This window comes from Carassius carassius, chromosome 1, assembly GCF_963082965.1.
Source record: "Carassius carassius chromosome 1, fCarCar2.1, whole genome shotgun sequence".
NCBI classification, from domain to species: domain Eukaryota; kingdom Metazoa; phylum Chordata; class Actinopteri; order Cypriniformes; family Cyprinidae; genus Carassius; species Carassius carassius.
The window spans coordinates 40,412,842-40,429,868 of NC_081755.1; the positions used below are offsets into that span (position 1 = coordinate 40,412,842).

Below are 17,027 nucleotides of genomic sequence, written 5' to 3' on the forward strand. Positions count from 1 at the left end.
TTATGAAAATATCCCAGAGCACTTTAAGACTTATTTTAAATTTAACTCACAGGTTCACTCTTATTCAACTCGTCAATCCTTAGATCTTCATCTTCCAAAGTTTCTTACGTGCAGAGGTCAATTTACTATCAGATTTAGGGGTACCAAATTATGGAACAGTTTTTCCCACTTAGCAATAAACTCCTCCTCATTAAAATATTATAAAAGATATTTAAAAGCCCATTTAACTGCTGTTCTAAATTTTTGATATAGATATTATTCCATTTTTATGTTATGTTCATATTTTTTTTGCTCATTACTGTAATCGTCATTAAAATTTGTTGATGTTATGTGTATGTATACATGTATGTGCATGTGTGTTTTGTGTGTGTGTTATGGATATATGTATGTCACGAGTTTGTTGTTACTTTTATGTAGTAAAATGTTTTTATTTTCTATGTTTTTTGTTTTGATTTTATTGTAATAATGTCTATAGGTGGAGGCGTTAAATAAGCCCAGTTGGGGTTTTTGCCTCTTCCTGCATTAAATCATTAAATTGATAATATTTGTCTTATTTTTGTTCATAAATTTTATGTTTTGTTATTATTATTTTTGTCATTTTGTATTTTAAGGTGCAAATATAAATAAATAAAAAAATAAATAAAAATAAATGTTATTATTTTATTATGATTCTGAACTGCTACAACCTTGTGGAAGCACACAGAGTGATGTTTTTTAAGAATTCGGTTACAGCAAAGAGCTTGAATGTAGTTTTGTGAATGTTTTGCTTCCACCTGTATCAGTTCCTCCAGAAATGTTCCTGTTATTATATTTGGATATGTTCATGTAATGATCACTGCACGTTGGGCATGAACTGACTTTGAAAGCACACCAGATGGCAGTGTCACACAAAAATGTAGTAAAAAGTTAGCATATATTTATACATTTTTATTATTATTATTATTATTATTCATACTTGTCTTAGTTCATTGTTTTATTTTTCGTTGTAATATTGACTGTTTATTATAAGAGCCCACTTGGACTGGTGACAGACATTTAGAAGTAGGGTAAGGGTTCACATCAGGGTCTGTGACTGATATTTAAGAATCTCTCAGCAGCACAACAATGACATTATAAAACTACTTCACTCCAGAACATCTTTCTATAAATATATTTGAATATAATAGCCTACTTCTATAAAAATCAGCATTAAGAAATTTTCAGCACAGAGATCTAACATGATTTGACTAATTACATAAGTGTGAGCATCAGAGAGAGAGAGAGAGAGAGAGAGAGAGAGAGAGAGAGAGAGATAGAAAATATCTCCTTAGTACATTAAAAAAAAAGTATATACACATGTATATATATATTTACATCTCTGGGCATTATGTGCATTGTTGCACAGACTGTTGTTTACGTTTATCTTTCAGAATAAGATTGTATGTTAATTACTATATTACTTTACTTTGTTTCCGTTCACTTTCGTGATTGCGTCGAACGTTGATGTGGTGGAAGTGTTGTGTTGTGAAGGGTTAACACAACTTGATTACATCACCGGCTAAGCACAATAAGAGCGGCCATCTTTACCCGCAGCAACAACTGCTACTCCAGTAAAGAAAGAAAATAAATGCCCTGTCGCAATTCTGTTGTATTCTACATGTGTCATCAAAGGGAACACGTTTAAATTGTGAGCCAAACAAGCGGTAAGGTATTTATAAAGTTTTATTTGTGTATCTATAAGATGATATGCCGCACGCAAGAGGGAGTGAATGACACTCCAGTCATTGTGATACTCTGCAAGTGACACTTTAGATATAAAATACCTGCGCGATAATTCAGAACAATGAGTTACAAACTGAACTCTTATCTAACCGAAGGACGGATTATTTCCCTTATATTTTCAGAACAGTGTCTAACTTTCAGACCTTTTTATAGTAATTTTAGGGAATATTTAGAAACACTATTACATTCATAATAGTGGCGTCAGTTCACGGTTATAGAAAGTTCAGATGACGTCATCCCGTCTTATTACTGTTTGTGTGGGTGTGTGTGCATATATATATATATATATATATATATATATATATATATATATATATATATCCAAAATACGTTTTTTTTTACATTATGTATGTGTTCTGTGTATATTTATTATGTACATATAAATCCACACACACACACATGCATGTATATCAGAAAAAAATGTGTTATGTTTATATATTAAATGTATATATTTATAATATAAATTATATGAATATAAATATAGACATGTAAATGTTTTCAAAATATATACTGTATGTGTGTCTGTGTATGTATGTGTATATATACACATACACATAGACACACATACACATAGACACACACACACACACACACACACACACACACAGACAGAAGACGTATATTTTATACAAGCAAAAACATTTTTATGTATGTATGTATATAGTGTTCCTGTGGCTCAACTGGTAAGCATTGCGTTAGCAGCTCAAGGTTGTGGGTTCGATTCCCGGGAACATGTTAGGTAAAAACTGTTAGCCTGAATGCACTGTAAGTCATATATATATATGTGTGTGTGTGTATATATATATATATATATATATATATTACACACACACACACACAGAGAACATGCATATTTTATACAAACAAAAACTTTATATATTAATCGCAAACAAAAAAGTTTTTTTACATGCATGTATCATACACTGGTTTACATACACTGGTTTTATTCAAGAATAAAACACAAAAAATTTGTAAGGACTGTAAATTGAAATAGCTTCTAAAAGCAACAGCGGCACATTTCCACACTGTACAGCGCAAGCATTCAAAGAGTATTCTAATAAAAAATGTACAAGTCATTTAAGATAAATGCATTCGCAGAATTAATAAATTGTGTGCTTCGCTCCAACTCAACAGGTGTGAGGTCACAGAGTGCATTTTGAGTCGAGTATTTGTTACATAAACAAGTGAAACAGTCTTGAGAGTTCATTAAAATGTTGTTAAGTATGCCATGCACACTTGGCATTATGGGTGCGTCTACGAGGCATCGACCTTTAGCTTCAGGTGTGGTGCCTAAAACACTCCCAGTGTTTACTGCTACGGGCCTGACCAATTACTCTCGACTGCTAGTTGAAAATCATTAATTAGCACAGCTTTATGCCTAAATATGGTATGGACAGCAGGCCACCTTTCTTGCAATATTGAATACATTAATATTCACTAAATTCAGTTTAATAGATTGCCATTTTGAGCTACGGTATCATTGTACACTTACAGTAATACTGTTATTGTGTTTCTGTCTAGTTGCCATCATTGTAGTCAAGAAGGGAATGACAGCCACCTAGGACTGGATGAACCAGATTGTTATTATTGATATTTATTTAAGCTTGTCATATTAATGGAAATATGTCAGGCAAACCAGACAAACAGTTGTTGAAATAGTGAATGTGTGTTATGATTTAAGAATAATATTTGCAAGCAGCTCTTAAATGGCACAGCCATGTGTTTTTAATTGTTTATCCATGCCAGTTAGCCTGCATAGCATCAAATGCATCAAACTTATTTTGATTGCTTCTCTGCTCACATTTTTTTTTTTAATCTCTAGCGATCAAATATTATTCTCTGAGCGACATATCTTTCCTCGCCTAAATATAGCTCATGCTGTGGAAGTTGACTTGAAAAATAAAGCATTCTTTATTGATGACAGGCTGGATCTTACCCACCGCAGGTGTCAGTTCGCCACAGCATACTTCACATACATGTGTCCTTCGTCAAACAGCGTGTGCAGAATAGATGAATGGTGAGGACTGTTCTCTGCCTGTGAATCAAGTTAGAGGTATTATTTGACTTTGTGTAAAACAGCAGGCAGTGTTTTGATACTACCTTCCATCATCTGGTCAATGTCCACATGTCTACAGTTAAGACAGGACCTTTAGACTACAGCTGGACTTGAAAGCATGTAAGCATGATGTGTCCCTGGTGGTCTGGATATTGTTTTCTTAGTCTGCTGCGTCGCCTGTTTGACTTAAAGTTTGTGGCCTCAAGCTTGTTATCGTTACCGGTTATCATCGGGTAAATGTTATTTTGTGCATTAGAACTATAGTTTGGAAAGTTAAAGTTCACAAATATGAATGAGGTCATTGCAGAAGTAGATATCACTGTTCTGTTTGACTAAACATGTTACTGGCTTTTTTTAGTTCGTATTTCAAACGGATGCCTGGTAAAAAGAGAATCAGGACAAATAAGCACCCCCCCAGCCCCCCGATCACATGACACAATAACATTCCACTGCGATGTCATGTGATGCGACCTCACAGGCTTTGATGCTGATGAACCAGATTCATATCCAAGCTCAGGTGTCCTTAGATCAAACGCCGTGGACGTAATTAGTACGTGTGCACTGCCAACCAAAATTTAAGCTTCTCATATGGTCACCGAACTTGTGTGGGATGCGTTCTGATAAGATTGCGCAAAATGACTCGTTGGGTTGCGCCTGTTTTCCTTGTATATCTGTTCTCACTGAACCATCTCCTTTAATATATTACTGAATGGGAAAGTTTAGTAGTCGGCATGTATTAAGAAATATCATATATTGTCTGCTAAATCAAAGTAATTTGGTGCAACTCAATGCATAAACATGGCGGGGGTGGGGGGTGACGTTAAACAGGAAATGGCATCATAATTGTACCCTCAAGATTGAATGTCTAAGTCAAGAAGTCTCTTAATTTATCTAATGATTTTATTGCATGACAAGGTTCAGGTTGGAAAATGTTATGTGTGACTCCCCAAAAAATTAATGATATATGATTATTATTTTATTTTCTGTTATTTGGAGGACTAGGTAATCCGAAAATGAAATGAAAATGTGCTTGCCCTCAGGCCATCCAAGATGTAGATGAGTTTAGCATTACGTCACTTGCTCACCAATGGATCCTCTGAGTCCGAACAGCTGAGAAAAACACAATAATCCACATGTAATCCACATGACTAGAGTCCATCAATTAATACGGTGTGAAATGAAAAGATGCAAGTTTGTAGGAAACAATTTAAATTTCAAGCCACTGTTTATGAAGTAATGCTAATTTCTCCAAATCTGTTCTAATGAAGAAACAAACTCATCCACATCTTGGATGGTCTGAAGTAGGGCTGGGATAAACGATTATTTTTTAAACGATTAATCTAGCGATTATTTTTTTCGATGCATCGATTAATCTAACGATTAATTTTTCGGGCCGATTTGATTTCGATTATCTCCCCATTAATTGACTACTAACAATTTATACATGTTGATTTACATATCTGAATGAAAAAACATCAATTCCTTAACATTGCAATATATGTTTATTGCTCTTAAAATTACAAAATAAAAGACTGACTAAGAATGCATTACTCTGCACTTGTATAGAGATAGCATTCAATAAAACCTTGAAAACACATAGCTTACTGAAACAAGCTTACTGAACACATAGGGCCTAGCTTACTGAAAAAAGAAGTTCTTTCAGATGAAAATAACAACAACTTGATGTCTAGTATTCAATAAAAAAGGTCACCCAAAATACTTGTTTAGAGCAATTGAAAGAATACAGTATGTAAATGTAAACTTGAGGGCTTTAAGCTAATACAGAGAGTGCTTTTACAAACAAAAAAAAAAAATTAACTAGTGATGCACCGAAATGAAAATTCTGCGCCGAAACCGAAAATTTAGGATGCACTTGGCCGAAAACCGAAACTGAAGCCGAAAATGGCTTCTTTTAAAAACGTATATATATATATTGCTTGGATTTAATGGATCTGAATTGAAAAATCACAATATAATAATCAAACTTTTATTAACAGTTACATAACAAAACATAAAATATTTTTTACAATAAATATAAATAATAATTATTCTTCAAGTTTTATGTTCCATCAAATAAAATAGTTTTTAAAAAATTGTGCAAAAAAATCCACAATTTTGGAGATTTTTGCAGAACAAATGTTACATATTGCAACTTTGGTGTCCTCTCGTATAGGGCTGTCACTTTTGTGAAAAAAAAATCCTGTTCGATTTTTGAGACGTAGGCAAAGTGTTCATTGAATCGTTAGTAAATTGCCTATATTTGGCGTTGATCCGTTTTTCCACGCCAAATATAGGCAAATCCACCGACAACTAAACAGGCATTAGGGCGAACGTAAAGAGGGCGCTTGAGACGCGCACAAGTCAGCAATGTGGAATGCCATAACATCAATGAAAAACATTACTGAAGGCTACATTGATATTATGCACTAATAGGCTCTGTGTGTGTGTGTGTGTGTGTGTGTGTGTGTGTGTGTGTGTGTGTGTGTGTGTGTGTGTGTGTGTGTCAGAACCTGCAGTTGCTGTGTGACGCGCGTTCGCTGCGAGCGTATAGTGACGAGCTGGACGCGCTCCGAGAGAAGGCCGTTAAAATCGATTCCCTGTTTTCGTTTTCGAAACTTGTGTTGGTTGGTCCGATTGATTGTGCAGCTTTTGTGACAAGCCTTTTTTGATTGTGAAAGCCCTTTGACATGCTTAATCTTTGATAGGCAGACACGTGATAACAGCTCGACCGTGAGTGAAACCTAAGCGCTTGCTCACGGATGGGAGGGGCGGGTGACATTCATTTTCGGTTTACGTTTTCGGCTGTTTTTTTTATTTCGGCCCGAAACCGATAATGCCATTTCGGCCATTTTACAGGTTGAAAACCACTGCCGTAGATGATCTGCTCGCGCGCTTTAACTTCGCACATGAGTAGATCGGTTTCTTCGCTTGATAAGCGGTCAGCTTTTCCGCCAACAAAGTCCGCCATACAAATAGTGATCCCCCATGGCGCTAGCGCATCTCGCTCTTAAAGGGATAGTTCACCCAAAAACGAGTCAATTATTTGTTCATTATCTGGCTTGCCTCGGTGTTCATCTTCAGTTCTGTCTTCACAGCAGTTCAGTCAGTGTACTGTTTGAGTACATGAATTACTGCGGGATATTGGTTTGTTTTAACGCAGAGGGAGTGTCAGCCACATTAAACAAAATAACAGCTTAAGTCATTTGTGGATTAATGCTTATTGGAGACGCAAAGCGTTTCAAACGATTCAGTTCGATTTGGTAAACTGGTTCAAGAAGGTCCGGTTACATCGAGGGATTCGTTCGCAAACCGGATATCACAAAACTGCAGTGTTTTGAACTCTCTCACAACAGACACTGAAGAGAAGACAATGCTGAATAAAGTCGTAGTTTTTGCTATTTTTGGACCTAAATGTATTTTCGATGCTTTAAAAAATTCGAACTGACCCTCTGATGTCACATGGACTACTTTGAAGATGTTTTTTATTACCTTTCTGGACATGGACAGTATACCGTACACACAGTTTCAATGGAGGGACAGAAAGCTCTCGGACTAAATCTAAAATATCTTAAACTGTGTTCCGAAGATGAACGGAGGTCTTACTGGTTTGGAACGACATGAGGGTGAGTTATTAATGACATAATTTTCATTTTTGGGTGAACTAACCCTTTAAAGGGAATAGGAGATGACACTCTGATTGGTTTATTGAATGTTACGGCCATTATTCATTAAGAGAATAGGGACAACCCATTCCAAATATGCACCCCGGCGCACGGACTGTTTTTCCGTCATTAAAATAGCAAAAGTGGATTTGCACCTGAGTGCACCTGCGCCGTGCGCTTTACACTTTGCATTTAGATCGTTAAAATAGGGCCCTACGATGTACACTCACATGTATTAAAATATATATATATTTGAATAGAGATAGGCACAATATTTTTCTCATTATTTATCTTGAAAACTCTATTTTGAGTTGACCCAGCTGTCATTTTTCCAGTTTGTTTGTTTTTTTGAGTAACTGTAGTGCTGATGTCTGTTGTTGATATGTTTGTTTACCCAAAAAGAACACCATGAAACCACTTATTTCATCACTCTGGCCATTGTTCAAAATGATCAACGAGTTCATGTCATTGTTTGCCACATTGTTGCTTGATGAAAATGCTAAGCTACCATGAATCAGACTGCCAAACATCTGCTGTTCTGAAAAAGATGCATATTGTGCTAATGTAGTTTCACGGAAATCTAATAAAAACATACAATAACTGCATGTCTTACTAATTGGGTTGAATCATATTACCAAAAATAGCAAGTAGATTCTGAAAAGTAACCGTATAGATAGTCAGCTTTTAAATTGCATTAAATCCTTGATAAGCATCACTGTTAAGTAAATTTTCATCTTTTGGTGATTTGACTTTAAATTGTATCAAATTAACCCCATCAAATGCAGAGTGGTTGACAGCAAGCTAATTTGATTTCTGCTTTATGGGCCAATGGCATGAGGGGAAGTAGGAGGGGCAAAGGCCATGTGCGCTGTGCTCAGGGACAACCCCTTGGGAATTATCTGGCTTTCTGGGAAAGTTAAAAATGTGGGATAATTTTTGGGAATGGTAAAGGAATTTTCCCCCTTCTCTTTCCTTTCCTCACTTGAGGGGCTCTCGCAGTGTTTTCTTTGTGCTGAATCCTGATGCCTGCGTTCTCCTTGCACACATGGAAAAGCGTTGGAGGAGTTTCTTTTTTATTTCTGATGCTTATTCTGGCTGGTCTCACAGCTATATTTAGCAGCACAGCTGACCCCCTACAGTTTACTGTGGATGAGTCATTCAGTGTTTGTGTGAAGAGAAGTTCTCATTGTTTAGTAGTAATGCGGTAATACGGCCATAATGTGTCCCGCCAAACACCACTTGGATTGGTGTTTGGACTTTACAGAGCAACTGTTAACTTTTTTTTAATAAACAAAATTAAGAAATTTTCCATTCAACATAGCAATCTCTGTTAAGAGCCTTCAGGCTGGAATACACTGCACAATTTTTGCCCTGATTTGAGTCGACTTTAGTTCCCAAAAGCCAGAAGCAGTGTAAGGATTTTGGCCGGTCGGAACTGACGGATTACACAAGAAATTGTGTAGTTTATGATGAACTTGTATTTTTTTTTTCTGACTTTAATTTTATCCAGAGATAATCTATTAGAGAATATTTTGAGCTGGTTTGAGGACATGCATTGTTTTCATTTGCAACAAGGCGCAGGGTTCTGTGGGGCGTTGTTGTGTTCCGAACAACTTGAAAATCTAGTTTGTGATACTCGGCTGTTTAGTGTGTTATGTTTTTCTCTAAAAACATTTACAAATGTTATTGAGTCTATGATGCCTAGGGCTAGATTTATCAACAACTTGCACCAGCTCAAACCTTCTTTTGGCATTAAAAACTTGTGACAGGATTTACTAAAAACATCAAGTGAACAATTAGCAATAAAAAAGCATGGACATGCTTCAGTTTCCCTTTCAGACGCTAAATTTATGGTAAAAGGATATTTAAAGGTGCAGTGTGTAATATTTAGGAGGATCTATTGACCGAAATGCAGTATAATATACACATATTTTCAGAGGTGTATGAAGATCTTGCACAATGAACCATTATGTTTTATTGCCTTAGAATGAGCAATTTCTATCTACATACACCGCAGGTCCCCTTGCATAGAAGTTGCTAATTTCCATCGCCATGATTCTACAGTAGAATATATATATATATATATATATATATATACATGCATATGCATACAATCAATTAATTAGAGATGCTTTTGAGTATTGATATTTAATGAAACCATTAAAATGGAGTCCAGAAAATTCATGGAAAACAAAACCGCTGTTTAATATGGTAAGATTCATGATTTCAATTAATTAAACTGTATTTAACGTTTTAAAAAAAAGGAATTTGGAAAACAGATGAAATGGATTTCATAGGGCCCTAATTTGTGCTCTTTTTGGTAGATTGCATTGGTCATTATGGAAATTAGTTGCATTTGTGTCCTTTTAATTTGCACATTTTCAGTAGATCTCCAACAAATCTTCACTCCCATTGGCAATCCCATTTTTTCCAGCTTTCATTGCGAAATGAATGTTTTGTTAAGTCTATTATGACGTGTGATTTATTTTCGTTAAAGTTCAGCCACAATCTCCCCCCGTATGGAGAGAGAAGTTGTTTACACTGAGTTCTGTCATGCACATCTTCACTTCCTATTCTAGGTGGAGTGAAAATACATCCCAGCTCAAATAATCCAATGAACCGACCATTGAGTTTACTGGCAGACAGCGGTACAGTGATGTCCCCATTTGGCCCAAATTTCCACTTCAAAATAATACATGTAATTCTGTTTGAGGTTTTGAAATTGTGCTGGACTAAGATGAATTGTCATAGTGTCACTGAGAGGGGCTTACCGCTGATCCTTAGCGAGAAAACAGCCAAACGTCTTTAAACTCAGATGAATAAGATTGAGAGCAGGAAATCGGAGTAGGCAAGAAAGCCAGCCAAGGCTTAGTCAAGTCATCGGATCTTGTGTGTCTGGAAGAGTTAAGACATTCATCAACCTGTTGTTTTTAATTTGCACAAGATACCAGTATCACAGTATTCACTGAGTCACTTAATCCGCTTTCTCTGCTTTCCATTGAATGTGGTTGTGAACTCAACAAGAATGAAGTCCTTAAGTCCACATATTTAGGATATTTTTTCAATGCATTCATCAAAAAAATCAAAAATAGCAAGGATGCATTAAATTAATCAAAACCTTTAGTAAATATGTTAATAAAATTACAATTGTAATAGAAGATTTCTATTTCGAATCTTTGAACTTTATATTCATCAAAGAATACTGGAAAAATGTTATAACCGTTCCCACAGACTATTTAGAAGTAAAACGGTTTTCCACATTGATAATAATAAATGTTTTCTGAGCAGCAAATCATCATATTAGAATGATTTGTGAAGGATCATGTGACACTGAAGACTGGAGCAATGATAAAAAGTAATCACAGAATTTCAGATGTGCCATGGAAAGCAGCAGTTGAATGTTTGTCTTGTGCTTTAATGAATATTAATGTCCTTATTTGCGGAGGCGGTGTTTGAGGCTTGAGTGCAGACTCTCATAAGCTTGTTTTCCATATCTCTTGATGGTCTCTTCTGTGGAGTGGCACACATCCATAAATATCTGTCATCTTTTTGTTTAGCTATTAATCAGCACACAGGAACACTAGCGTTTCCACAGCAACTGCATTGATTAGATGCAAACCACCCTTCCTTTTCCTTGCCCTCTTCTTCACATGCTGCTTTGCAGCTGGATGAGGTACAGTGTTTCTGCTTTCACCTATAGAAAACTGCTGGTAGGAAGATTTATGTCGCTTCAACCTGCTGTTGTTCTTTTTCATCTAATGACAGAATATTGCTTTTCTGTTTCACAGGCATCATGACCTAGTGATCTTTGTAAGGAGCGCTGTGGCTCAAAGCATCCTCTCTTTTGACAGGTAAATCGTCTGCTAGGACAGATTGGAATTAAAGGTATTGTTCCAGAGTTGTTGTTTTTTATATGAGCTAGTTGTAGACCCTTTTAATAACACAAACTGGTTTTCTTTGGTCTGTTGTCTACCATAGTGTATTTTATTTAAAGGAAAGTAGAATTACAAATGATTTTGTAGATTTCATCCAGAAAGTATTTAATCATTTGAATGGGCAGATTAAATTTAGAGTTGTGAATTAAATTGGGATCGATTTTTTATTATTGCATGAGGCTTTGTATTATACAGAAATACTTTTTTATTCATTTATTTAATTTTATTTTTTTTATTCAAAATTTATAAATTCAATTATTTTCATGAATGTATATTATTTGTTTATTTACAAATATTTTTAGACTGCGTGCGTGCGTGTGTGTGTGTGTGTGTGAGTGTGTGTGTGTGTGTATATATATATATATATATATATATATATATATATATATATATATATATATATATATATATATATATATATATATATATATATATATATATATGTACACTGTAATTCCTCAAAAACCTGAAGTCAAATAAACGCCGGACCTCTTATAGTGGCCGGGGGCGTGGTCAACACGGACAAATAAAGGCCGGTCTTAAATAAAGGCCGGGGGAAATTTGTGCAGCAGAGCCAGATAACGAACGTACACGCCCACTGCCAGAGCGTTTCACGTTCTCGAGCCAAGAACCGGTTGCATCGGTTTTCGGATCACCAGTTAAGCGTTTCTGTCGGACGCGTCCGATTCGAGAACCAAGGAGCTGATGATACTGTGCATGTGTGATTCAGTGTGAAGCAGACTGACACACAGCGAGTCTGAACCGAACTGATTCTCTTGGTGATTGATTCTGAACTGATTCTGTGCTAGTGTTATGATCTCTGTCCACTGGAACGCTATCGCTTTTAAAAGGTTTATTTTAAAAAATTACTTATCAAACAGATGGAATTAGAAAAATAAAGGCCTGCCTCTAATAAAAGCCTGCTTCAAATAAAAGCCTGTTACCTTCTGCAGTTCAGGTAAATAAAGGCCCCGGCTTTTATTTGAGGAATTATGGTATAATGCTTACATTATAAAAATGGCAAAATAATACACATACATATGTGTTTACAGTCAAACCAAAATTTATTCAGACACCTTTAAAATTTCTCACATTATCAAATTATTCGTTATAGTTTAGTAATGGTAATAAAGTATGACAAGTTAAACTGTGTCAGAACAAATTAATCTTAATGTCAAATAACTTTGATAGAAAGGTCTGTAATGAATTAGGCTGAATAGCTGTCAGCTGTTAAATGAAAGTACACAATTAAATAATACCAATTTACTGTAGGTCAACAAATTACCAAGCAATGCATAATTTTGTTCATTTTGTAGTGTTAAAAGGTCACATTAGCAATTAAAGAAAAAACAAACACTTAAGCAAAACATAGTCAGGTCAAAGTGTCTGAATAATTTTAGGTCCCAGATTTTTATCAATTTTACTGGTAATCCACTGTATGAAGAATTTTGGCGTATAGTCTGTCACAGTTTACTTTTTTGCTATCCTCACTTTAAAATTAATTATAGTGTCCTGCATTCACTAGTAAAAAATAAATTAAAAAATATATAAAAAATTATATCTGGTGTCAGAATAATTTTTGGTTTATATGTGTATTTTATGGTAGGCAAAAAAGTAATAATAACTGTGCCAAATGTTATTTTACCCTGGTTTTCTTTTGTACACTGCACCACTCAAGTGCTCCACATCACATTGTAATAACGTCACAAGAGCTTTTTATTTATGGTGACTGTTAGAGAAACTAGACTTTTCTAGATAACCGTACAGTGGGTGGAGGATGTTTTTGAACACTCGTGTGTAGTCAACGCCAACCCGTAATCACTCACTGGCTGTCGTGAGACTCATGGCTTCAGAACAAAAGCACGCACCCGTAGGGATGCGCCTGTGCTTGTTCTCAGCATTGCTGAACTGAAGTCTCCAGAGAGAAGAGCACCACCATGAGAAGGTGGTGGGTGTTTTCAGAGACATCAGTGAAGCAAGAGTCTAATCTCACAACAAAACAAACCATCTTTCATAATTTTTTTTTTTTTTTTCAGTTCATCACATTACTCATAGGCAAATCTCCATCCTTCCACTGAGACTAAAAACTCTATGTGAAGCAACCCAAACAGACTCAGTCAGGGTAGAATAAGCAGATGCTGTGGTTTTGCCAAACTCCACTTTGTCTTCAGCTTGACATGGATGGATAGAACAGCCAAGTGCAGGATTAGTCTTTGACAGAAGCACACCTATAGCTCCACATCCCATCAGTCTTATGCTGCCTCTTTAGTTCTCATCCTTCTGGAAAGAGAGCAGGCTGTGCACTCTGAGCAGACATCATGCAAAATGCATATCGAATTCATTTTATAGCATTCCAAAGAGAAGCATCTTTGTCTTCGCCCTTTCAGTAGAAGAGCCTAAGAATTAAAATGTAAGATTGTGAAATACATTGTTGAGATATATTTGATAAAATAGCCAAAAGGTTTGAACTTCTGTATTTCTACTTGTATATTTGTAAACTCCTTCAATAAGGTTTTTTTTTTTTTTTCATTGCATTACAAATTTCTAACTAAGAAATGGCATATGGAGCCAAATAATGTTAGCGCTTCATTACAAATTAGCTTTACATTTTTCGAACCATTCTTAATTATTGCTTGAACTTCATATGGACAGAATTCTGTCTTTGTTGCATATTTGTAGGTAATATACCGCATACATCATGTACAAATATATAACACTTACATCATTTCTTTTGTTTGTTTGTGTATTTAAGTGTTGTTTCAGAGTCCAAATCATTTTTGGAGCCACTGAATTGTGAAAAATTTACATTCAAGTGTTTGCTAGTTATTTTTTTATAACATTGTATTGTTGAAATGCTAGAAATAATGTAATTATGAAATATCAGTTCTGCATCCCAGTAATAGAACCACGGCCAATAAAGTTTCTTTAAAGCAGCTTTTTCTTAGTTTTAATAGACTTTGAAATTATAAACACAAGATAGGTCAAAATACATTTTAGTTATAGGTATTAAGTGAATGATATGCATCACTAGTCTGCATGACTTTTAGCATAGACATACAGGCATTCCTGATATGTTGATCATAAATTTGCAGTGTGACATTGAATTGTACATGTCTTGAACTTTATGCAGCCCTGTGGTCATTTAAATATTTGCTTTATAAATCTCCATGTCTGAACCATGAAATGTGGTTACATATATTCCCAAGCGCAGTACACTGCAAAATTAGATTGAGCAGATATTACAGACAAAGCTGTCCTAAGTGGCCTTTCTGTGTACTAAGATGTAAAGCATCCATCAGAATAACACATTAAACAGCTGGACCAAACGTGCTGCCTGGATATACTCCCATATAACTTGCCTTGGATTGGAGCCACAACAAGACTTAAACAACTTGCACTTTTAAACATCAGCCATAAGGATTTAAGAGCTTTCTTTATAGGTTAACTGGGTGGACCATCAAACTTACTTGATTAAAAACATGGGAGTGGATAGTTCAAGGTTGGGAGATTGGCTGGTCAGATTTCAATCAAGAGCTTCTTTTTAAGTTTACCATCACCAGTTTACAACACAATTTATCTTGGATCTCAGTAGGGATGGGACGATAACCGGTTTTATTGATAACCGTGATAAAATGTGCTGAAGGTTAGTAATATCGTTTAAAAATGAATTATCATTAAAACCGTGTTTGATTATCGCGGTTTTAATAACTCACTATTAAATCATGTCCAGCCAGCAACAGTCTGACGCAAGCGCAGCGCACAATGTTTTTTTTGTTTTTTTTCGAGAAGGAATGGCGAAAGTCAGTGACTTTTCTATGCTTCTACACTTTTCATTGTAAGGAAGGAAATGCCACAGAATTTAATCTTTCTTTAAATTAAGTGCATAGAGTTGCTTGTTTTATTAGTTGTTTGTTGATTATTAAATATAAAACTTGCTGAAATGTTTTCAGTGTGAGCATCAACTATTTTTGAACACTTTCATCTCGTTTCAACAAAACCGTGATAATATTGATAATCGTGATAATTTTAGTCACTATAATCGTGACATTAAATTTTCATACCGTCCCATCCCTAGATCTCAGCAATGTGATACAAATGGATACATTAACCTCTGAGCCACATTTCTGGCCCATTTAAAGTTTATTAGCAATCAACCACATACTAGTAAATTAGTTTTGCCACCACACCCCAACAACAACAACTTTAAGCTCCATTAGGGCTTTCTAATGTTTACAAGGGCTGCAAAACACTTGAAAGCCTTTTGTTTTTTCTTTTTGTTTTTCTGGCAGAGTGTAGTCATCTGTACCGCTGTGGTAGGTTCCCTCGGAGAGACCCTTGCCTCTCCCCCTCAGAAAATATGGAGCCCCAGGAGAGTTTGGGAGTGGAGGGTGACTCGGGCGCACTGGGCGGGCTAGTGCCTAGCCCACGGAGCGAAGCAGTGACCCATGACCTGGAGGAATTGTCTCTGCAGCCCTCTCAGAGCCTTCCACCCATTAAAGAGCGCAAGAACGGTGAGTAAGCCCATTTGGTCAGGGCTGTAGGCCATAACTCTGCTCCTGAGCTCCTATTTCCTCCTCATCCGTTAAACTACCGCCCTGATTTGACACTGAGAAAATAAGGCCTGCCAGAAGATTGAGAAATTTGTTTGCGGTAAGTCGTGGGGAATTACACAGGAATTGCTTGTGAATGCCAACATGTAATCATGTCTTAAGTGTTCCCTTTAATTCTTTTCCAAAGTGTTCTTGGCTCATGTTGGGGTGCACGACTGCTAAGCTAATGTGATAGATTTTGCGTCAAATATGGTTGCCTAAAACCTCAAATATAGAGGATTCTTAGGCTTGCAGTCGTGTTGTGGTTTTCGTTTGGCTGTAATTTAAAGGAACAGTTCATCATTCAGAAATAATCATTATTTTATTCTTTATACAACCTCATTATGTTCCAGAGCTTTCTTTTTCTTTACAAAAGGTGTTTTATTTTTTTGTAGGATATCTTAAAGTAATGCAAAGAAATAAAAAATACAGTAACATAACATTATGGACCATACTGATAAGCTGATCGTTCATGCTATGGCTGGTAACAGATAAATGGTGAATGTTTGAATTCTTTACTATTTTGTGTAGTGTTTCACCATAATTTCACCAGTCAAATATTCATCCAAAAGAGACAAATAATAATAATTCATCTTCAGTTTTGTAATGCTAAAAAAATGGATATTTACAGTAATTAACACTCAGATGACACGTTTGAATGTGTTAGTGTCTATTTCCTGCACATGAAGTGGATAAACTATAACAAAATATCAAGAGTCCGCTTATTGTCAAAGAATTTTACTATGACAGGTTTAATTCATTGCCTGAAAACATGATACTTTCAGCGTTTATGGTAAACAGTTACCCAATTACCGTATTTTCCGGACTATAAGTCGCACTTTTTTTAATAGTTTGGCTGGTCCTGCGACTTATAGTCAGGTGCGACTTATTTATCAAAATTAATTTGACATGAACCAAGAAAAATGAACCAAGAGAAAACATTACCGTCTACAGCCGTGAGAGGGTGCTCTATGCTGCTCAGTGCTCCTGTAGCCTACTGAAAACATAGAGCCCTCTCGCGGCT

At 35.8% G+C, this 17,027-nt stretch overlaps 1 protein-coding gene across 2 annotated transcripts in view; it reads left to right on the forward strand.

Moving 5' to 3' along the window:
- The first annotated feature begins 1,540 nt into the window (after nt 1-1,540).
- LOC132150138 (myocardin-related transcription factor B-like) overlaps nt 1,541-17,027 on the forward strand; it is a 34,125-nt gene continuing 18,638 nt past the window's right edge. Inside the window, exons 1-3 of one of the 2 annotated variants that reach the window (XM_059559222.1) lie at nt 1,541-1,682; nt 11,268-11,330; nt 15,704-15,925. In XM_059559222.1, the coding sequence (XP_059415205.1) occupies nt 15,772-15,925 (154 nt within the window). In that variant the 5' untranslated portion in view covers nt 1,541-1,682; nt 11,268-11,330; nt 15,704-15,771. The remainder of the gene's footprint in view (nt 1,683-11,267; nt 11,331-15,703; nt 15,926-17,027) is intronic. The other variant, XM_059559223.1, reaches the window with a different exon arrangement.